General features: G+C 54.7%; 1 protein-coding gene across 1 annotated transcript in view; it reads right to left on the reverse strand.

Annotated features, from left to right (window-relative positions):
* The window catches only part of CHORDC1 (cysteine and histidine rich domain containing 1), a 98813-nt gene that overhangs the window by 73080 nt on the left and 3199 nt on the right, over positions 1-22534 (reverse strand). Inside the window, exons 2-5 of the mRNA XM_075337572.1 lie at positions 20925-20974; positions 20792-20848; positions 20507-20664; positions 20189-20292 (exon numbers count right to left, since the gene is read on the reverse strand). Coding sequence (XP_075193687.1) covers positions 20189-20292; positions 20507-20664; positions 20792-20848; positions 20925-20974 — 369 coding nt within the window. The remainder of the gene's footprint in view (positions 1-20188; positions 20293-20506; positions 20665-20791; positions 20849-20924; positions 20975-22534) is intronic.

The raw sequence follows: 22534 nt of genomic DNA on the forward strand, positions 1-22534 counted from the left end.
GCCAGCGCGGAAGTCCCCGGAGCACCACAAATCCCAGCCGCGCCGCAGCGAAAAAACTGACAGCAGCGGCCGCGCGGCAGTTTCACATACGTATCCCCTCTCAGCAAAGCTGCAGAGGAATGGCACCAGCGCTCAGCGCTGTTGTCCCCGGCGCACTAACACACCCAGCAACGCTGCGGCGTGCGCGCGATATGTACGGGGACACAGAGTACCTTGACGTAGCAGGGCCTGTCCCTGACGATACTCAGCTCCATACCAGCAGGTTCTCAGCAGCTGTGGATGGAGCACGGTCTCTGTGCCTGGAGACCGGTAAAATCCCACTTCACCCAGAGACCTAAGGGGGATGGGGAAGGATGCAGCATGTGGGCTCCAGCCTCCGTACCCGCAATGGGTACCTCAACCTTAACAAACACCGCCGACACAAAGTGGGGTGAGAAGGGAGCATGCTGGGGGCCCTAGTATGGGCCCACTTTTCTTCCATCCGACATAGTCAGCAGCTGCTGCTGACTAAACAGTGGAGCTATGCGTGTATGTGTGCCTCCTTCGCACAAAGCATGAAAACTGAGGAGCCCGTGATCCCACGGGAGGGTGCATAGCCAGAAGGGGAGGGGCCTTACACTTTTAAGTGTAATACTTTGTGTGGCCTCCGGAGGCAGTAGCTATACACCCAATTGTCTGGGTCTCCCAATGGAGCGACAAAGAAAGTAGGATTTTTGTGTACTCACCGTAAAATCTCTTTCTCTGAGTCTTAATTGGGGGACACAGGACCATGGGGGTTATGCTGCTGTCACTAGGAGGCTGACACTAAGTAAGCATAAAAAAGTTAGCTCCTCCCTAGCAGCATACACCCCGAGCCGGAGGCGGGCTCAGATCAGTTGGTGCACAAGCAGTAGGAGGAGTACCAGAATCACCATACATAAAAACATGTTGTAACTAAAACAATGCAGCCGTGCAAACAAGAGGTCTATGAACATAAGACCGCTGAAAAGAAGGGAATTTTGTTACTTACCGTAAATTCCTTTTCTTCTAGCTCCAATTGGGAGACCCAGACGATTGGGTGTATAGCTACTGCCTCCGGAGGCCACACAAAGCATTACACTAAAAAGTGTAAGGCCCCTCCCCTTCTGGCTATACACCCCCCGTGGGATCACGGGCTGCTCAGTTTTAGTGCTAAAGCAAGAAGGAGGAAAGCCAATAACTGGTTTAAACAAATTCAATCCGAAGTAACATCGGAGAACTGAAACCGTTCAACATGAACAACATGTGTACCCGAAAAAAACAAAAATCCCGAAGGAAACAGGGCGGGTGCTGGGTCTCCCAATTGGAGCTAGAAGAAAAGGAATTTACGGTAAGTAACAAAATTCCCTTCTTCTTCGGCGCTCCATTGGGAGACTCAGACGATTGGGACGTCCAAAAGCAGTCCCTGGGTGGGTAAATTAATACCTCAAGTTTGGACTGTAAAAAACAGCCCTTCCCTACATGGAGGCAACCGCCGCCTGCAGGACTCTTCTACTTAGGCTGGCATCCGCCTAAGCGTAGGCATGCACCTGATAACGCTTGGTGAAGGTGTGCAGACTCGCCCAGGTAGCCGCCTGGCACACCTGCTGAGCCGTAGCCTGGTGCCGTAATGCCCAGGACGCACCCACGGCTCTGGTAGAATGGGCCTTCAGCCCTGATGGAACCGGAAGCCCAGCAGAACGGTAGGCTTCAAGGATTGGTTCCTTGATCCATCGAGCCAGGGTGGATTTGGCGGCCTGCGACCCCTTGCGCTGACCAGTGACAAGGACAAAGAGTGCATCCGATCGGCGCAGGGGCGCCGTGCGGGAAATGTAGATTCTGAGTGCTCTTCACCAGAGCCAACTATGCAAATCCATTTCATATCGATGAAATGGATAAGGACAAAAGGAAGGTAAGGAGATATCCTGATTGTGATGAAAAGGGGATACCACCTTAGGGAGAAACTCCGGAATCGGGCGCAGCACTACCTTGTCTTGGTGAAACACCAGGAAGGGAGCTTTGGATGACCGCGCTGCTAGCTCGGACACTCTCCGAAGAGACGTGACCGCTACCAGAAAGGCCACTTTCTGTGAAAGTCGAGAAAGTGAAACATCCCTCAGAGGCTCGAAGGGCGGCTTCTGGAGAGCAATTAGTACCCTGTTCAGATCCCATGGGTCTAACGGCCTCAGTACGGAGGGACAATGTGACAAACCCCCTGCAGGAACGTGCGTACCTGAGGAAGTCGTGCTAGGCGCTTCTGAAAGAATACAGACAGCGCTGGAACTTGTCCTTTAAGGGAGCCGAGCAACAAACCTGTTTCCCAACCAGATTGCAGGAAGGAAAGAAAAGTAGGCAATGCAAATGGCCAGGGAGACACTCCCTGAGCAGAGCCCTAAGGTAAGAATATCTTCCACGTCCAGTGGTAGATCTTGGCAGACGTCGGCTTCCTAGCCCGTCACATGGTGGCAATGACGTCATGAGATAATCCTGAAGACGCTAGGATCCAGGACTCAATGGCCACCCAGTCAGGTTCAGGGCCGTAGGATTCAGATGGAAAACGGCCCTTGGGACAGTAAGTTTGGCCGGTCTGGTAGTGCCCACGGCTGGCCGACCGTGAGATGCCACAGATCCGGGTACCACGACCTCCTCTGCCAGTCTGGGGCGACGAGGATGGCGCGGCGGCAATCGGAGCTGATCTTGCGTAGCACTCTGGGCAACAGTGCCAGAGGGGGAAACACATAGGGTAGCTGGAACTGCGACCCATCCTGAACTAAGGCGCCTGCCGCCAGAGCTCGTTGATCGTAAGACCACACCATGAAACTCGTGACCTTGGTGTTGTGCCTAGACGCCATTAGGTCGACGTCCGGCCTCCCCCGAAGGCCCCAGATTTCCTGAAACACGTCCGGGTGCAGGGACCATTCCCCTGCGTCCATACCCTGGCGACTGCGGAAGTCTGCTTCCCAGTTTTCTACGCCCGGGATGTGAACTGCGGATATGGTGGATGCTCTGTCTTCCACCCACATCAGAGTCCGCCGGACTTCTTGGGAGGCTTGCCGACTACGTATTCTGCCTTGGTGGTTGATGTATGCTACCGCTGTGGAGTTGTCCGACTGAACTCGGATTTGTTTGCATTCCAGCCACTGCTGGAAGGCTTGCAGGGAAAGATACACTGCTTAGATCTCCAGAACATTGATCTCAAGGGTGGACTCCTGCTGAGTCCACGTACCCTGAGCCCTGTGGTGGAGAAAGACTATTCTCCACCCTGACAGACTCACGTCTGTCGTGACCACCGTCCAGGATGGGGGTAGGAAGGACCTTCCTTTTGACAATGAGGTGGGAAGAAGTCGCCACTGAAGAGAGTCCTTGACCGTCTGAGAAAGGGAGACGTTCCTGTCTAGGGACGTCGACTTCCCATCGCTTTGGCGGAGAATGTCCCATTGAAGTGGACGCAGATGAAACTGCGCGAAAGGGACTGCCTCCATTGCTGCTACCATCTTCGCTAGGAAGTGCATGAGGCGTCTTAAGGGGTGTGACTGGCCTTGAAGGAGAGACTGCACCCCCGTCTGTAGTGAACGCTGTTTGTCCAGCGGAAGCTTCACTATCGCTGAGAGAGTATAAAAACTCTATGCCAAGATATGTCAGTGATTGGGTCGGTGTCAGATTTAACTATGAAAAGTTGATGATCCACCCGAAACTCTGGAGAGTCTCCAGCGCAACGTTCAGGCTGCGTTGGCATGCCTCTTGAGAGGGTGCCTTGACAAGTAGATCGTCCAAGTAAGGGATCACAGAGTGACCCTGAGAGTGCAGGACTGCTACCACTGCTGCCATGACCTTGGTGAAAACCCGTGGGGCTGTCGCCAGACCTAAGGGCAGGTCTACGAACTGAAGATGCTCGTCTTCTATAACGAATCGCAGCAAACGCTGGTGCTCTGGAGCAATCGGCACGTGGAGATAAGCATCCTGATGTCTCTTGATGCTAGGAAATCTCCTTGAGACCTTGAGGCAATGACGGAGCGGAGGGATTCCATCCGGAACCGCCTGGTTTACACTGCTTTTTTGAGCAGTTTTAGGTCTAGAACGGAACGGAAGAGCCGTCCTTTTTTGGCACCACAACCAGATTGGAGTAAAAACCGTGACCTTGTTCCTGAAGAGGAACAGGGATTATCACTCCTTCTGCCTGCAGAAGAGCATCGGCTCGGTCGAGAGGTGGGGAAGTTCTGAAGAATCGAGCCGGAGGACGAGAACAAAACTCTATCCTGTACACGTGAGACAAAATGTCTCACCCACCGGTCTTTGACCTGTGGCAGCTAAATGCCGCCAAGCGGGAGAGTCTGCCACCGACCGCGGATGCGGAGAGAGAGAGAGGGCTGAAAGTCATGAGGAAACCGCCTTGGTAGCGGTTCCTCCGGCTGCCTTCTTTGGGCGTGATTGAGCCCGCCAGGAGTCTGAGCCCCTCTGAGCCGTTTGAGTCCTTTTGGACTAGGAAAATTGGGACCAGCCCGAGCCTGGAAAGGACCGAAACGTCGACTGTCCTTCCTGGGTTTTGTTTGATCTGGGCTGGTGTAAGGAAGAATCCTTACCCTTGGCCTGTTCAATGATTTCATCCAATCGCTCAGCCAACAGTCTGTCACCAGATAATGGCAAACTGGTTAAGCCCTTTTTGGAAGCAGGAGCTGCCTTCCATTCCCTTAACCCCAAGGGTCTGCGCAAAACCACGGAGTTGGCGTACGCCACCGGCGTACGGCTCGTAGAGTCCAGGACAGCATGAATAGCGTAAGTCGCAATGCATGCGAGGTTAAGGACGCCACCTGCGGCACAGATGTACGTGTGACAGTGTCTATCTGCGCAAGACCAGCTGAAATAGCTTGGAGTGCCCATACGGCTGCGAATGCCGGAGCAAACGACACGCCGATAGCTTCACAGACAGATTTCAACCAGAGGTCCATCTGTCTGTCAATGGCATCTTTAAGTGAAGTCCCATCTTCCACTGCAACTATGGAGGATGGCGCGGCGGAGAAAAGCTTGTCTGGATAAGCGTAGTGTTTCTGGACTGCTCCTCTGAGTCAGAGAGGCCCAAAAAGTACTGAATTTACGCTTGGGATACCTGAAATGGAATTTCTCCTGCTGAAGCTGCCTCCTCCACTGGAGGGGCTGAGGGAGAAATATCCACCAGTGTATTGATGGGCGCTATGAGATCATTCACCATGGCGTCCCATTAGGAGCATCCAGAATGAAAGCGGTCTCAGGATCAGAAACCTGATCAGCTACCTCATCATACAGAGAATCCTCTCGCTGAGACCCTGACCAGTGTGTGAAGTCGAGGGTCTCTCCCAGCGAGCTCGCTTAGGCTGTCTGGGACTGTCGTCCGTGTCAGAGCCTTCAGTCTGGGATGTATGGGACCCCCTTGGAGCACGGATTAGTTCAACTGAGGGAGACCGGGGAGCCTTGATTCAACAATGCCCATGGTCTGAGTCACCGCCCTGGACTGCAAAGTTGCTAGAATTTTGTTCATAGTCCAAGACATTTTATCAGCAAAAAAACTGCAAACTCTGTCCTCTGGACAGTTTCACAGGTGGCCCTCTCTGGGCCACCACTAGCAGAGACTCTACCCATTAGGGGTTAGTGGAACCTGCCGGTAAAACAGCCTCACGTGCGGTACAGACAGCATAGAAAGCCTGTGCCTTGGCCCCCTTGCTCTATGCTGACGACATGCTGTTGTCTCCTCAGAGCTATCTAGGGGTATATCGCCAAGAAGCGACCGTACAGCCACAAGTCTCAGCCGCGCCGCAGCCTCCAGCGCGGCAGTTTCCCACAGATAAACTCACTCAGCTAAGCTGCAGTGAGTATAGTCCAAGCGCGCAGCGCTGTTGTCCTCGGCGCACTAACACGCCCAGCAATGCTGGCGTGTGTCTGTGTATGGTCTTGCAAATATAAGTACAAGGATAAAGTACACAAAAAAACACTGTGGCACTAGTGGGGTCAGCACCAAGGTGCTGCTTACCGCCCGCATAAGCGGGTAAGTGGTCGCCAGAATCCCTTTGCTGGGTCTCCCAGAGCCTGTGTCCGTTCTCCAGCTTAGATTGCCTGCAGGAATGGCTGCCGGCGTCCTGTGAAGAGGGGCGGGCCGTGGGCGTGCCCCAGACAAGAGCGGGAAACTGGCGTCCCCCTGTGCCCAGTGAGAGGGCTGGAGTATGTAAATAAGACTCCAGCCCTCGGCGCTGATCATTGTACAGCGTCTCGCCCCTTCCCTGACTGGCAGGGTTGGGGGCGGGAACGAAACGTAACTAGGCCGCAAAAGCCGGGGACTAGATTTATAAGCGCTGCCGTCGTAAAAGCACGGCAGCGCGAAAGTCCCCGGCGCACCACAAGTCTCAGCCGCGCCGCAGCTCCAGCAGTGGCTGGCGCGGTAGTTCCCGACACATAAACTCACTCAGCTAAGCTGCAGTGAGTAAAGCCCAAGCGCGCAGCGCTACTGTCCCCGGCGCACTAACACACCCAGCAACGCTGGAGTGTGTCTGTGCATAGACTGTACGGGGACACAGAGTACCTTAACGTTGCAGGGCCTGTCCCTGACGATACTCCGCTCCATTCCAGCAGGATCTCCGGGTCTGTGGATGGAGCCCGGCCTCAGAGCCTGGAGGCCGGTAAGATCCCACTTCACCAGAGCCCTCAGGGGGATGGGGAAGGAAAGCAGCATGTGGGCTCCAGCCTCCGTACCCGCAATGGGTACCTCAACCTTAACAAACACCGCCGACAAGAGTGGGGTGAGAAGGGAGCATGCTGGGGGCCCTAGTATGGGCCCTCTTTTCTTCCATCCGACATAGTCAGCAGCTGCTGCTGACTAAAACAGTGGAGCTATGCGTGGATGTCTGACCTCCTTCGCACAAAGCTTGAAAACTGAGCAGCCCGTGATCCCACGGGGGGGTGTATAGCCAGAAGGGGAGGGGCCTTACACTTTTTAGTGTAATGCTTTGTGTGGCCTCCGGAGGCAGTAGCTATACACCCAATCGTCTGGGTCTCCCAATGGAGCGCCGAAGAAATAGCAGGCAAATGCAATTGAACAACCAAAAAACCAAGCAGGGTGGGTGCTGTGTCCCCCAATGAAGACTCAGAGAAAGAGATTTTACAGTGAGTACACAAAAATCCTACTTTCTCTATCGTTTCATTGGGGGACACAGGACCATGGGGCGTCCAAAAGCAGTCCCTGGGTGGGAATACCGAAAAACCCGCAGATAGGAAGAAAACAACAACCTACCTCGGCGGGCTTGCACTATAATTGAATGCTGCCACCCTATTACAGGTGTGCAACTGCTGCCTGCAAGACCATTCTCCCAAAACTAGCATCTGCCGATGCTTGGGTGTGAACCTGGTAGAACCTAGTAAAGGTGTGCAGGCTAGACCAGGTGGCGGCCTTGCAGACCTGGTCGGCCGACGCCTGATGCCTAATCGCCCAAGAGGCTCCCACTGCACGGGTAGAGTGCGCTCTTACCCCCCCGTGGCGGAGACTTGTCCCGAATCCGATAGGCCTCTGATATGGCGGAACGGATCCATCTGGCAATTGTGGCCTTGGATGCCGATTCACCCCTCTTGGGACCAGAAGGGAGGACAAACAGACCATCTGACTTACGGAACGGCGCGGTTCTGGAGACATAAATTCTAAGTGCACGCACTAGGTCCAGGGTGTGCAAGGACCTCTCCAAGCTGTGAGAGGGGCCAGGACAGAAGGACGGAAGAACGATTTCTTCGTTAAGATGGAACGGGGAGACCACCTTTGGGAGAAAAGCGGGATCTGGCCGGAGAACCGCTTTGTCCTGGTGAAAAATCAAAAAGGGGGAACGACAAGAGAGAGCTGCCAGCTCTGACGTCCTGCGAATAGAAGTGATGGCAACGAGAAACACCACCTTCCAAGACAGGTGAGAAAGGGAAGATTCTCGCAAGGGCTCGAATGGGGGGCCCTGAAGTGACCCTAGGACTAGATTAAGGTCCCACGGCTCTAGAGGCCGACGGTACGGCGGTGCCAGGTGGGCCACTCCCTGGATGAAGGTCTTGACCTGTGAACGAGCGGCCAGTGGCTTCTGAAACAGGATTGATAACGCCGATATCTGGCCCTTTAGTGTTGCGAGCGAGAGACCCGCATCTAGGCCTGACTGCAAGAATGCCAATAGGGAAGGAAGGGAGAAGGCGAGTGGAGAAGAAATATTATGTTCTTCACACCATCTGAAGAAAACTTTCCACGTGCGGTAGTAAATTTTTGATGAAGATGGCTTCCTGGCCCTAATCATTGTCTGAATCACTCTTGAGGAAAAAACAGCCTTAGCTAGAACCCAGGATTCAATGGCCAGGCCGTCAAATTTAGGACCTGTGAGTTCTGATGGAAAAGAGGTCCCTGCTGCAGGAGATCTGGACGGTCTGGAAGGCGCCACGGAGCGTCTGCGAGGAGCTGAGTTAATTCCGCGAACCATGCTCGCCTGGGCCAGTCCGGAGCCACTAGGATGACTGGAATTCCTTCCGCCTTGATCTTCTTGAGGACCCTCGGAATTAGAGGGAGCGGAGGGAAGATGTACGGGAGACTGAACTGGCTCCATGACAGGGTGAGGGCGTCGACTCCTAAAGCCAAGCGGTCGCGGCACCGCGCTACAAACTGCGGAACCTGACGGTTGAACCGGGAGGCCATTAGGTCCACGTCCGGAACTCCCCATCTGTCGCAGATCTGGTTGAAGACTTCCCGGTTGAGGGACCATTCTCCGGAGGCGAGGCCTTCCCTGCTGAGGAAGTCCGCCGCCCAATTGTCCACGCCTGGGATGTGTACCGCTGAGATCAGGGAGTGATGACATTCGGCCCAGTGCAAAATCTTCTTGACTTCTCGCATTGCCCCGACACTTCTTGTGCCGCCTTGGTGGTTGATGTACGCCACCGCCGTCGCATTGTCCGACTGGATCCTGACCGGGCAACCCTGTACTAGGTGCCGAAACTGCTGCAAGGCTAGTCGGATGGCTCTTATCTCCAAAATGTTGATCTGGAGACAACTCTCCCTCGGTGACCATCGGCCCTGCGCTGTGTGATGCCGAAACACTGCTCCCCAGCCCTGGAGACTGGCGTCGGTGGTTACTATCTTCCAGTGGAGCGGGAGGAAAGACCTTCCTGATGCGAGGTTGCGTTGATTGAGCCACCAACGGAGGGAATGGCGGGTCTCCGGCGAAAGATGAAACCTGCGGTCCAGAGAAAAGGGAGATCTGTCCCACTTCTTCAGCAAGGCCAGCTGGAGGGGCTGGAGGAGATGGAACTGTGCAAAGGGTACCGCTTCCATCGCCGCCACCATACGACCGAGGACCCGCATGCCGAACCTGATGGAGACTTGGCGCTGACGCCGGAGCGCGCGGAGGCCTCGTTGTAGGGAGGACATCTTCTCCTGTGTGAGGAAAACTCGCCCTTGTATGGTATCGAATACCATGCCTAAAAAGGTGATCCGACGGGCCGGGGTCAGAGAGGACTTCTTCCGATTTATCAGCCACCCTAACCGTGAAAGGGTGTCGATCGTGACCTGAACCCCAAGACGACAGTCCTCGAAGGAGGAGCCCTTTATCAACATATCGTCCAAGTACGGGATGACCATGACACCCCTGGAATGCAGGACGGACATGGCAGTAGCCATGATCTTCGTAAAGACCCTGGGTGCGGATGCGAGGCCGAAGGGGAGAGCCGTGAACTGGAAGTGATCTTCCGCTATCGCAAAGCGGAGGAACTGTTGGTGAGAGGTGGCTATCGGGACGTGAAGATAGGAGACTTGAATATCCAGCGATGCCAGGAATTCGCCTACCTCCATGGACGCGATGACGGACCGGAGTGAATCCATTCGAAACGGCCGAGGCCTCACCGACCTGTTTAGAAGCTTTAGGTCGAGGACGGGACGGACAGAGGCGTCCTTTTTGGGGACCACGAAAAGGTTGGAATAGAACCCCTTGAAACGCTCTGCGGGAGGGACTGGCACCACGACTCCGGCTCGGAGGAGGGAGTCTATGGAGTGAAAGAACGCGCGAGCCCGCGCGGGAGACTCGGGAGGGCGAGATAGGAAAAAACGTCTCGGTGGCTTTGCTTCGAATTCTATTTTGTAGCCTGATGTGATGATCTCTCTGACCCAGGTATCGGCGGTCAGGGGGATCCACACATGCTGGAAACGAGACAGACGCCCTCCCACAAGTCTGGCGCTGTTGCGCGCCGACCGCGAGTCACTTGGAGGAACGTCGGCGGTAACCAGAAGAGGATCTCGTGGGCTGGCGGGAGCGTGAACGCCAGGCGGGATTGGTCTTGAATGACGGGGTCTTCCTGTCTCTCGGAGGAGAGCGGCTTTTCCGCGGCTGGGGATTGGAGTTGAAGCTGCGAAAGGGCCGGAAACGAGCGGTGGGGCGCCGATTCTGGAAGCGCTTAGGGCGCAATTGGGGGAGAGATGTACTCTTTCCTCCCGTTGCATCGGAGATCAGCTGGTCCAGCCTATCTCCGAAGAGACGCTGCCCTAGGAAGGGCAGGGAAGTTAGTGACTTCTTAGAGGCCGCATCCGCGTTCCAGGACCGGAGCCAGAGGGCTCGACGGATGGCCACATTGTTGCTGGCGGCCTGGGTCGCGCAACTTGCAGACGCCAGGGCTGCATTGAGCAAGTACTCACCCGCGAGGGAAATCTGCGAGGCGATGGGAACCAGGTCCGGATTGGCAGGAATGGCGCGGAGACCGCAACGTAGCGTGTCCGCCCAGGACATCAGGGCCTTCTCAACCCAAACCGAGGCAAAGGCCGGAGAGAGGGATGTGCCCGCTGCCTCGAAGGCGGAACGGGCCAACCTGTCAATAGTACGGTCCGTAGGGTCCTTGAGAGACGTACCGTTAGTGAGTGGAAGGACTGTGTGAGAAGACAGGCGGGAGATTGGGGGGGTCGACCACAGGGGAGCCTGCCCAATCCTTTCGAAGACCCTCAGGAAAGGGATAATGCAAATCGATGGACTTACCGCTGGTAAATACCCTGTCCGGCTGTTGCCTGTGGCTGCGCAGTAACTCAGCGAATTCTGGATGTCCGCTGAATGTGTTCTGGGCCCGCTTCACCCGCTTAAACGAGACCTGGGTGCTCTGGGAGGAGACGGGGTCCACCTGTACCTTCAAGGTCTGGTTTACTGCTTCTATCAGGCTATTCACCATGCGCCGAATATCAGCCGCCTGCTCTGAGTCCTGCAGGGGTGCCGCATCAGAATCATCATCGGAGCAGTCAGAAGCCTCCCTGGAGGACTGACGGTCTGGACCTGGGGATGAAGGTGAAACCTGGGAAGAGTCTGAGGACGAGACCTGGCGGGTCCGTTTTTGAGCAGCAGAGGAGGATCCTGCAACGGGGCTCACCTGCTCCGGAGGCGATGGCGCCGGGTCTGCGGGAGTCTGGGCGAGCAACGGCAGCAGGCGCAGAGCTTGCGCGATGGTCCGAGAAGCCTCAGAGAGGGAATCTACGGACTGGGACGCTAGCCAGTCGGGGGGGGGGGGGCGGGACGCAGGGCCCTGCAGCATATGGCGCTGTGGCGTCTGCGGTATCAGAAGCATCGGCCGCGGAGTCCTGCGGAGGCTGTGCGTCTGTAGAACAGACGGAGTATAGTGGGGCGTCCTGACCCTGGGAAAACTTGGACTTGCAGGAGGAGCATGCAAAAAATAGTGCAAAGGGGGCCTGCTTGGATTGGGTGGGCTTAGCCTTAGGCATGGTGAAAAACAGGTACTCTCCCTGGTGGCTGCTAGGAAGGAGACAGGAGAGGGTTAACTCGTCCCTAAACTCAGAGAATGCTGCCTAGTGAGGGCTACTCCTTAGGAGCAGAGCTTACCCAGGTCCTGCGTGCTGCCCACCAGTCCAGAAGAGGAGTCCAGGAGTGAGCTGGCCAGAAGAGTCAGAACGCCGGCGCGCTGCAGCCTCAGGGGACCAGAGGCAGGCTAAAATGGCGAGGGGACGCTGGAGGAGGCTGGGGGAGGAGCAGGATTCCGGCGCGAAAACCCGGAGGATTCACAGCCCCCACCATCAGCCAGGAGGCAGAGCAGTGGGAGGATACAGAGGGAGACGACCGGCGGCCAATAGCGCTGCAGCGGGGGCGTGGCTAGGACGCAGGAGCGACTAGGCCGAGACCGGGGGCTAAATTTATGGAGAGGGCCGGGGGAAAGTGCAGGAAAGGTCGGTCCTACCTGCAATCGGCGGCGCCGGCCCAGCGATGGATGCGGTGCAGGCAGGGCTCCCTGGCCCTGCCTGTGAACAGCGCTGCTCGTCCAGGAAGGCTCCGGGGGAGAGCGTGCTGAGGCAGGGTAGTGGACATCATGATGGGGGTAGATCAGCCCCCTATCAGGAAAGAAGGGAATTTTGTTTACTTACCGTAAATTCCTTTTCTTCTAGCTCCTATTGGGAGACCCAGACAATTGGGTGTATAGCTTCTGCCTCCGGAGGCCACACAAAGTATTACACTTTAAAAAGTGTAACCCCTCCCCTCTGCTATACACCCTCCCGTGCATCACGGGCTCCTCAGTTTTGGTGCAACAGCAGGAAGGAGGAAACTTATAAATTGGCCTAAGGTAAATTCAATCCGAAGGATGTTCGGAGAACTGAAACCATGGACCAAAAGAACAATTCAACATGAACAACATGTGTACACAAAAGAACAACAGCCCGAAGGGAACAGGGGCGGGTGCTGGGTCTCCCAATAGGAGCTAGAAGAAAAGGAATTTACGGTAAGTAAACAAAATTCCCTTCTTCTTTGTCGCTCCATTGGGAGACCCAGACAATTGGGATGTCCAAAAGCAATCCCTGGGTGGGTAAAAGAATACCTCGATAAAAAGAGCCGAAAACCGGCCCCCTCTTACAGGTGGGCAACTGCCGCCTGAAGGACTCGCCTACCTAGGCTGGCATCTGCCGAATCATCGGCCTGCACCTGATAGTGTTTCGTGAAAGTGTGCAGACTCGACCAGGTAGCCGCCTGACACACCTGCCGAGCCGTAGTCTGGTGTCGCAATGCTCAGGACACCGACGGCTCTGGTAGAATGGGCCTTCAGCCCTGCAGGAATCGGAAGCCCAAAAGAACGGTATGCTTCAAGAATCGGTTCCTTGATTCACCGAGCCAAGGTTGACTTGAAAACCTGAAATCCCTTACTCTGGTCCGCGATAAGGACAAGAGCGCATCAGACCGGCGCAGGGGCGCCGTGCGAGAAATGTAGAGCCGGAGTGCTCTCACCAGATCTAATAAATGCAAATCCTTTTCACATTGGTGAACTGGATGCGGACCCAAAGAGGGTAAGACGAAACGGGGATACCTTAGGGAGAAAGGCCGTGACCGGACGTAGAACCACCCTATCCTGGTGAAACACCAGGAAGGTGGCTTTGCATGACAGCTCTGCCAGCTGAGATACTCTTCTGAGTGATGTGACTGCCACTAGGAAGGCCACCCTTTGCGAAAGAAAGTGGGCAAGGCAAACGGCCAGGGAGTAAAACCCTGATCAGAGCACCAGGATAAGAAGATCCTCCAAGTCCTGTGAGAGATCTTGGCGGACGTTGGTTTCCTGGCCTGTCTCATGGTGGCAATGACATCTGGAGATATCCCTGATGACGCTAGGAGCCACCACACAGTGAGGATTAGAGCCGTAGAATTCCGAAGGAAATATGGCCCTTGAGGCAGCAAGTCAGGTCGGTCAGGGAGTGCCCACGGTTGACCCACCGTGAGGTGCCACAGATCCGGGTACCACGATCACCTCGGCCAGTCTGGAGCAACGAGGATGGCGCGGCGACAGTCTGACCTGATCTTGCGTAACACTCTGGGCAGTAGTGCCAGAGGAGGAAATACATAAGGCAGTCGAAACTGCGACCAGTCGTGAACTAGCGCGTCTGCCGCCAGAGCTCTGTGATCCTTGGACCGAGCCATGAATGCAGGGACTTTGTTGTAGTGCTGAGACGCCCTTAGATCGACGTCCGGCGTTCCCTTTAGGGCTAAATCCACTGCCCTTATCCCCAGAACATTTAACCGAGGGGAGGACTCTGTCGGAGTCCAGGTTCCCTGAGCCGAGTGGTGGAGGAAGACCGCTCCCCACCCTGACAGACTCGCGTCCGTCGTGACCCCAGCCCCGGCTGGGGGCCGGAAGGATTTTTCCTTCGCCCAGGAAGTGGAAAGAAGAAACCACTGAAGAGAGGTTTTGCTGCAAGGGAAAGAGCGACGTTCTTGTCTAGGGACGTCGACGTCCTGTCCCATTTGCGGTGTCCGAAAGAATCGGACGCAGACGAAACTGCACAAGGGAACAGCCTCCCTTGCTGTCACCATCTTCCTGGGACAGTGCATGAGGCGCCTCAAGGGGTGACTGGGCCCGAAGGAGAGATTGCACCCCTGTCTGTAGTGAAAGCTGACTATGCAGCAGAAGCTTCACTATCGCTGAGAGAGTATAAAACTCCATCCCGAGATAAGTCAGTGATTGGGTCGGTGTCAGCTTTGACCCTGGAATTTTGATGATCTACCCGAACCCCTGGAGAGTCTCCAGAGCAATGGTTAGGTTGTGTTGACATGCCACCCAGGCGGGTGTCTTGACTAGAGGATCGTGTAGGTAAGTGATCACCGAGTGGCCCTGTAGGACCGCCACCACTGCTGCCATGACCTTGGTGAAGACCCGTGGGGCTGTCGCCAGGCCGAATGGCAGTGCCACGAACTGAAGGTGTTCATCCCTGAAGACGAAACGCAGAAAGCGTTGAAGCTCGGGTGCGATCGGCACATGGAGATAAGCATCCTTGATGTCAATTGATGGTAGGAAGTCTCCTTGTGACATCGAGGCTTCAGAGTGTTCACCGCCTGAAAAAGTGCATCGGCTCACTCGGGGGGCGGAGATGTTCTGAAGAAACGAGTCGGAGGACGAGAGCAGAGCTGTATCCTGTAACCGTGAGACAGAATGTCTCACACCCATCGGTCTTGGACTGCGGCAAGGACGAGACTGTCTAGTAACTTCATCCAATTGCTCGCCAAACAAACGGTCGCCATAAAATGGCAAACCGGTTAAGAACTTCTTGGAAGCAGAGCCTGCCTTCCATTCACGTAGCCACATGGCCCTGCAAACTGCCACTGAATTGGTGGATGCTACCGCTGTACGGCTCGCAGAGTCCAGGAACGGCGTTCATGGCGTAGAACGAAAAAACCTACGCCTGAGAAGTGAAGGACACAACCTGCGTGGCAGAGTTATGTGCAACCGCAATAATCTCAGCCGGAGAAGCTGAGATAGCTTGGAGTGCCCTCACGGCTGCGAAGGCTGGAGCAAAAGATGCGACTATGGCTTCATAGATGGATTTCATCATAAGCGTTATTTGCCTGTCAGTGGCATTCGTGAGAGATGGACATCTGCCCCTAATACTACGGATCTAGCCGCCAGCCTAGAGACTGGAGAATCCACCCTGTGACACTGAGGCCAACCGTTACCGTCAAGTTCTGCGCTACTGGACGGCCCCTCTGGAGTTAGAGTGATCGAAACACGCACTCCTGATGAAGTCGGGGAAGGTTCCCAGCGGGCCCGCTTAGCTTATCATAGGCCGCGGTCCGTGACGGAGTTCTCACCGTGGGATCTGGGTGTTACCCCAGGATGTTGTACCGACTCAGAGGGACCCGGGAGCGATGAACTCACAGCTCCCTGGCCCTGTGGTATCGGTCTGGACTGCAAGGCTTCCAGTATCTTAGCAGACCCCCTGTCCATAGACAGAGTCCTGTGATGTGAAAGCTATTCAGAGATTTGCTGATTTCATCATGCAAACTCTGTCGCTGTCATCTGTGCAGTGCCCGTAATATAGCCACACAAGAGGTACCGGTTGTAAAATAAGCAAGTGCCTTGGCACCCTTACTCTTTAAGAGCAGACAACAGCATGTCGTCCGCAGAGTAATCAGTGAGGGTATACAGCCAAAAACAAATAATGCTGCCGAACAGTGAGATCATATACCATATAAATAAACATATATTTATATATATATATATATATATATATATATATATATATATATATATATATATACACACTGCGGCACCAAGGGGGGGACAGCACCTGAAAAACTGGTGCCCCCCAGTGCTCAGTGAGGGGGAAGGAGGATACCAACGTATGCTCCAGCCCTCCCTGCCGACGTCCAGTCGGCCGTCCCGTCTATATGGCACTAGGCCGTAAGAGCCAGGGACTAAATTTAAAAACGCGGCCGGCAGACATGGCGCGGTCGGCGCGGTAGTCCCAGTCTCACAAACCAGTCAGCAACCGCTGCGGCGTTTGTAACACAGATGCTGCATGCACTGTCCTTCAGGGGACACAGAGTACGTTATGATGCAGGGCTCTGTCCCTGTAGTCACAGAAGTGCGGGAATCTGGTGGCCTATAGTGATCAGTGAGGGGGGGGCGGAGGACAGCGAGGTGTGCTCCAGCCCTCACTGTCGGCAACATACCGACCATCCCGCCCTTCTCCCTGACTGGCAGGCTCAGGGGCGGGAGTTTGACACACTAGGCCGCAAAAGCCGGGAACTAAAGTAAAAACCGCGGCCGGCAAACAGGCACGGTCGGCGCGGTAGTCCCGGACAAAAGATCCACACCGCAGTCGCAGCTGCGTCTGAGGCCAAGGTGCTTCATGCACCGTCCCAACGGGGACACAGAGTACCTGTAGATGCAGGGCCATGTCCCTGACGATACTCCGTCTCCTGTCCGGCAGATTCCCCCAGGGGCTGCGGATGTGGCTTGTGGCCACCAGATTCTCTGCCCCGGGTCTCCCTCAGCTGCAGCCAGAAGTTGCTAAAAACATGGCTGACGGCGTTCTCTGCGGAGGAGGGAGGCGTGGGCGTAGTCACAAAAAGTGCGGGAATCTGGTGCCCCAGCGTGGGTAGTGAGGGGGGCGGAGGACAGCTCAGTGTACACCAGCCCTCACTGTCGGCGTCATACCGACCGTCCCGCCCTTTTCCCTGACTGGCAGGCCTGGGGGCGGGAGAATCCCATACTAGGCCGCAAAAGCCGGGGACTAAAGTTAAAATCGCAGCCGGCCGGCAGTGCACGGTCGGCGCGGTAGTCCCGGATCCATACGCACGCCGCAGTCGCTGCAGCGTCTGGGCCCAAGGTGCTTTATGCGCCGTCCCAACGGGGACACAGAGCACCTTGCCCTAGAAAGTGCGGGAATCTTCCAGTGCAGCGTCCCTCCCTTCCCCTGACTGGCAGGCCCGGGGGTGGGAATATGCGGTACTAGGCCGCAGAAGCCGGGGACTAGCGTTATAAGCGCGGCCGGCAAACAAGCGCGGTCAGCGCGGTAGTCCCGGCGCACTAACACGCCCAGCAGTGCTGCAGCGTGTATGACACAAGCGCTCCATGCGCCATCCCCAAGGGGACACAGAGTACCTCACAGTAGCAGGGCCATGTCCCTGACGATACCCAGCTCCTGTCCAGCAGATTCCCCAGGGGCTGCGGAGGGAGCACGGTCCCAGTGTCTGGAGACCGATTATGGATCCCACTTCACCCAGAGCCCTGCAGGGATGGGGAAGGAAAACAGCATGTTGGCTCCTGCCTATGTACCCGCAATGGGTACCTCAACCTTAACAGCACCGCCGACCAGAGTGGGGTGAGAAGGGAGCATGCTGGGGGCCCTATATCCATCCGATATAGTCAGCAGCTGCTGCTGACTAAATTGTGGAGCTATGCGTGCATGTGTGCCTCCTTCGCACAAAGCATAAAAACTGAGGAGCCCGTGATGCACGGGAGGGTGTATAGCAGAGGGGAGGGGTTACACTTTTTAAAGTGTAATACTTTGTGTGGCCTCCGGAGGCAGAAGCTATACACCCAATTGTCTGGGTCTCCCAATGGAGCGACAAAGAAAGGCAGCGTGACAGGGCCCCATCTATCACACACGCTGCGGAGGTTCCATCCCTGCTGTACTCCCCTGTATGCCCTTTGGGGTGATACCGCAGGGCGAATCAGGGGTGCCCACAAAACAACCTGCCCACACGCGCACCCCCGGGAGTGGTACCACGGGGATGGGCGGGGGAGAGGGCCCGAAGTCTCAAGCCCCCTGCGACCCTGGGGAGTGGTACCCACAGGGCTGCGGAGGATGAGTGAAGCGAATACCTGCAGAGAAAAAGACGACAGGTATGAGAGTGATGAGCGGCGCCGAAATAAAAGAAAAAAGCGCAAAAAAGCATACATGGCTGAGGGGGGCCGAGACGGCCCACATCAGCCTCCTACGACACTAAGCTAAAAACTGATCTGAGCCCGCCTCCGGCTCGGGGTGTATACTGCTAGGGAGGAGCTAACTTTTTTATGTTTACTTAGTGTCAGCCTCCTAGTGACAGCAGCATAACCCCCATGGTCCTGTGTCCCCCAATGAAACGATAGAGAAAACAGCTCCGCACCATGATGTTCCCACCTTCTCACTGTTGTTTGTGGTTTGGGGGATGATTTGCCTTTTGGCCTCCAAACATGGTGTGTATTATGGCCTCCAAGGAGTTCAGTTCTCCAGTATTTCACAGCCTTGTCTAAATTTTGTTGAGCAAACTATAAAATGTGCTTGAACCTGATCTGCATTCAGCAATGGAGTCTTGCGTGGTGAGCGTGCATATAGGATTGTGCATACAGGCCATGGAGGGGGAGTGCATTGCTTATTTTCTTTGAAACAATTGCATCTCCTGATTCCAGGTCTGTGGCTCACTGAAACCTTCAGTAGTTTAGATATTCTTCTGCAATCCCATCAGTAAGTTTTCCAACAATGAGGGTGTGAAGATCTTGAGACAGCTCATTGGTTTTACGCATCATGAGATGTTTCTTGTGTGGCACCTTGGAAATGAGACATTTTAATAGTTGAACCAGCTGACATTTTTCACTATGTGTCAGGATTGCGTTCTAATAGTGATGAGTGAACAGTTTGGTGCTTGTAATGAGCATTTTCATGCTTGAGTGCTCCGTACTTGTTTATAGAGTATAATGGAAGTCTATGGGGAATTTGAGAATTTTTCTGGAATACTTAAGGGTAGCGCCCAGGAATATGGGGTACTCGGTCCCGGGCAGTAACAACTGGATATGTTACTCTGGTGGCCGTTGCCTGGTCCCGTGCCCCTTTTGATAATGGGGGTATTTACAGGGGAGATAAGAGTTTTTGTCACGTGACGCCACCTGCGGGTTGCGGCTGAAGATGGGGAACCGTTGATGCTGAATGTGGGTACTCCCAGGGCTGATTGTGGTGGCAGCTGTGATGGTAGGCCCTCCGCAGGTAGGGCTGTGCCTGGGAAATGTAACGGGGCAATAACGGAGACCGCACCAGGGTGTCTTTAACAGTCTCTACTCACTTGGACCCAAGGGTTTGCTGGTTCCGGTCCCAGGAGTATCAGTGCCAGTGTAGTGACCCAGGTTGCTCTGTCCCCGACACTCTCAGTTGATTGGGTCCCCGTAGCGTGGAGCCTTTGGGGCCTGACTGTCCCTTTTGGGGTACAGTCTCCTTCTTCGTACAGTGGGCAGTGTGGACCCTGCTGTGAGGTAAGTGTCCGAACCCCGATCCTAGTTTACTGCTGATGCCCCTGGATTATTTGGTTCGGTGAAGTCCATGAAGGTGTCCTCACCAAGCAGGTATTTGCCAAAGAGTCTAAAACTTGCACTAGACCAAGGGCCCTGTGCCCTGTGCGTGCTCCGGTCCCAGCGGTACCTCCGGTCCCCGACCTGGCTCCTGTGCCCCTGGGGTCACCGTTACACGGATCCAGCTCAGGCACGTCCGCACACCTCTCCTGTGTGCTCCCGACCTCCAACTGCCTCTAACTGACCCCTCCCACCAGGCTGGCTATACCCAGGGACTCGTTCGCTTGGCGACCATCCCCTTAAATGGTTAACCCTCAATGCCCAGTGTGGAGAGGAGAACTAGGATTTTGGTCGTGTTTTGGTGGAATCGGCACTGGTACTCCAGGTCCGAGAGGATGCAGTTCCCTGTAGTGCCCTGAGAGTCTCAGGGGCGCTACATAAGCACCGAACAGTTCGCTCATCACTACTTTCAATTGCTGTCTTGACTTTCCATGGCTTTTTGCATGTGTACTTTCTCATTATTACCTATAACATTTTATGGACCGCTATGGTTTCATTTTTCAGCATGTGTGGATTTTTTTTGCAATTTCACAGCACGTGGAATTTTTCCCCAAATATCTCCCGTCAGGTTCCCTTTAATTGTGAGAATTACCTGCTGCCGTCCGGTCGACTTCTGTGGAGAGTTTCAGCTTGTCCAGCGCTTGCTTCAAAGACTCCGATATCTTCAGCTGTAGCTTTGTCAGGGGCTCGTCCGCACTAAAACAGGAGCAGGGTTGTGTGAGGGTACACGGGGTATTACATTCCGGTATTACGACCGGGTCTGCTGATGAGGGGGCCGCGGGGGGTCCCTTACCATGTCTGCATTCTTGCACTACGTCCAGTCTGACCCCTCAGTACCCCACACAAGACAAGACATTTAGAATAGGTTTCTTTTGCGCTTTATGACCCCACCTCCATCCCCCGCACTCACCTGGGCCTCTTTATACATTCTATAGGCTTCGGTGCTTGGATGATGTGTTCGATGAATTTTGGCCTTAGTTCAGACGACTCTTTCTTTTCCGAAGTCTCCACCTTGGGCTTCACCGGTTCTGGGGGCTTCTCGTTACTGTGTAAACCCTTCGTGCAGCCCTGCGGGAAAAGGAAGAATAGTGAGGATCACAGTGATCCGATACACCATGCTGGGAAGGAGCGCCCCATTATACAGGGGGTGGGAGCGACTCTAGGGGAACCCGAGATTGTGTCTTCTATCACATACCGCAATACTGAGGAAATCGGAGAAGTCTGTCGTCCGCCTCTTACAGCACGACCAGCCCTGCGCACAACAAAGGGGAGACAAGTTATAGGGCACACCACTGTTATCTGTGCCATCACATAAGCATCGCTCGTACCTTCAGAGCGTCGTGAAAGACTGGGACCCCCGGATGGTAGGTGCACGACCCTGCAACACAAGCACAAAGCACACATCTCCATTATTATAAAAGCCAGGAACCAAATACAAAGTATAGTGACCAAATACCGTATTTTTCGGACCATAAGACGCACTGTTTTCCCCCCAAATGTTGGGGGAAAGTAGGGGGTGCGTCTTATAGTCTGAATATAGGGCTGCAGCCGGGAATGAGGGCGCTGCGGTGGAGCAGGTCATCGGCGGCACGAGCAGGCTGTAGCAGCCTGCTGTGACCACGTGGGACCGCTCATCACATATGCATGCCCATCATCTCTCGGTGCTGACAGGTGGGCAGGGTGATGGGCGGGGGGGTGCGCGCATAGTAAACAGCCGGCCGTGATCACCCCTGGCAAATACAGCCTGGAGTGATCATGTGCAGCTGTATTCACTGCCCCTTGTGCATCATCATCATCAGCGCGGGGGGCAGTGAATCGGTATACTCACCCGTCACCGTTCCCCTGCAGCACCGCGATCTCCTCCAGTCTGCCGGTCAGCTGATCTGTGTAGAGAGCGGTGAGCACAGAGATGACGTCATCGCTGTGTGCGCCGCTAGTCACGCAGGTCAGCTGATCAGCAGACAGGAGGACGAGCGGTGCTGCAGGGAAGTGACCGGTGACGGCTCCACACAGATCAGTGGCGCTGCTGCCGCCACAGACAGGGGGAGGAGTGATGATGCATGGAGTGAGGAAAGGTGAGTATAAACATTTTTTTTTTTTTTTGTGTGATACAGGATACAGGCCATATAGCAGGATAGGGCCATATAGCAGGATGGATGGGGGTATATAGCAGGATGGATGGGGGTATATAGCAGGATGGATGGGGGTATATAGCAGGATGGATGGGGGTATATCGCAGGATGGATGGGGGTATATCGCAGGATGGATGGGGGTATATCGCAGGATGGATGGGGGTATATAGCAGGATGGATGGGGGTATATAGCAGGATGGATGGGGGTATATCGCAGGATGGATGGGGGTATATCGCAGGATGGATAGGGGTATATAGCAGGATGGATAGGGGTATATAGCAGGATAAGGGCATATATGAGGATGGCAGTATATATCAGGATGGGGGCATATAGCAGGATGGCAGTATATATCAGGATAAGGGCATATACCAGGATGGGGTACATATACAAGGCAGGAGGATCATTACTAGGCTGGGGTACCTTAGCAGAGAATTTGGGGACATTACCCCCATAACAGTGTCAACAGCAGATCCTCGCCACAGTGTGTCATGACCAAATTTTTTGCTTAAAATTTTATTTTCCCATTTTCCTTATCTAAAACCAGGGTGTGTCTTATAGTGTTATGTAATTAAATAATGATGATACAAAATGTGATGAAACCTCGCGAGGTGCCCGGGAAAATGATCGATGGGGACCCCACGGAAAGGGGCTCCGCATGTAGAGCACACACCACAGTAATATGGAAAGTTCTTGTGAGTGCAGACCCCATTGGACAACCGAGACCATGAAAACCCAAAACTAACTGCAACAATATAAATCCCTGTCGGGCCAGAACTACGGACCGTGTATCAGTCTGCAGTGCAGG

Source organism: Anomaloglossus baeobatrachus, chromosome 2 (genome assembly GCF_048569485.1).
Source record: "Anomaloglossus baeobatrachus isolate aAnoBae1 chromosome 2, aAnoBae1.hap1, whole genome shotgun sequence".
In the NCBI taxonomy this organism is placed as follows: Eukaryota; Metazoa; Chordata; class Amphibia; order Anura; family Aromobatidae; genus Anomaloglossus; species Anomaloglossus baeobatrachus.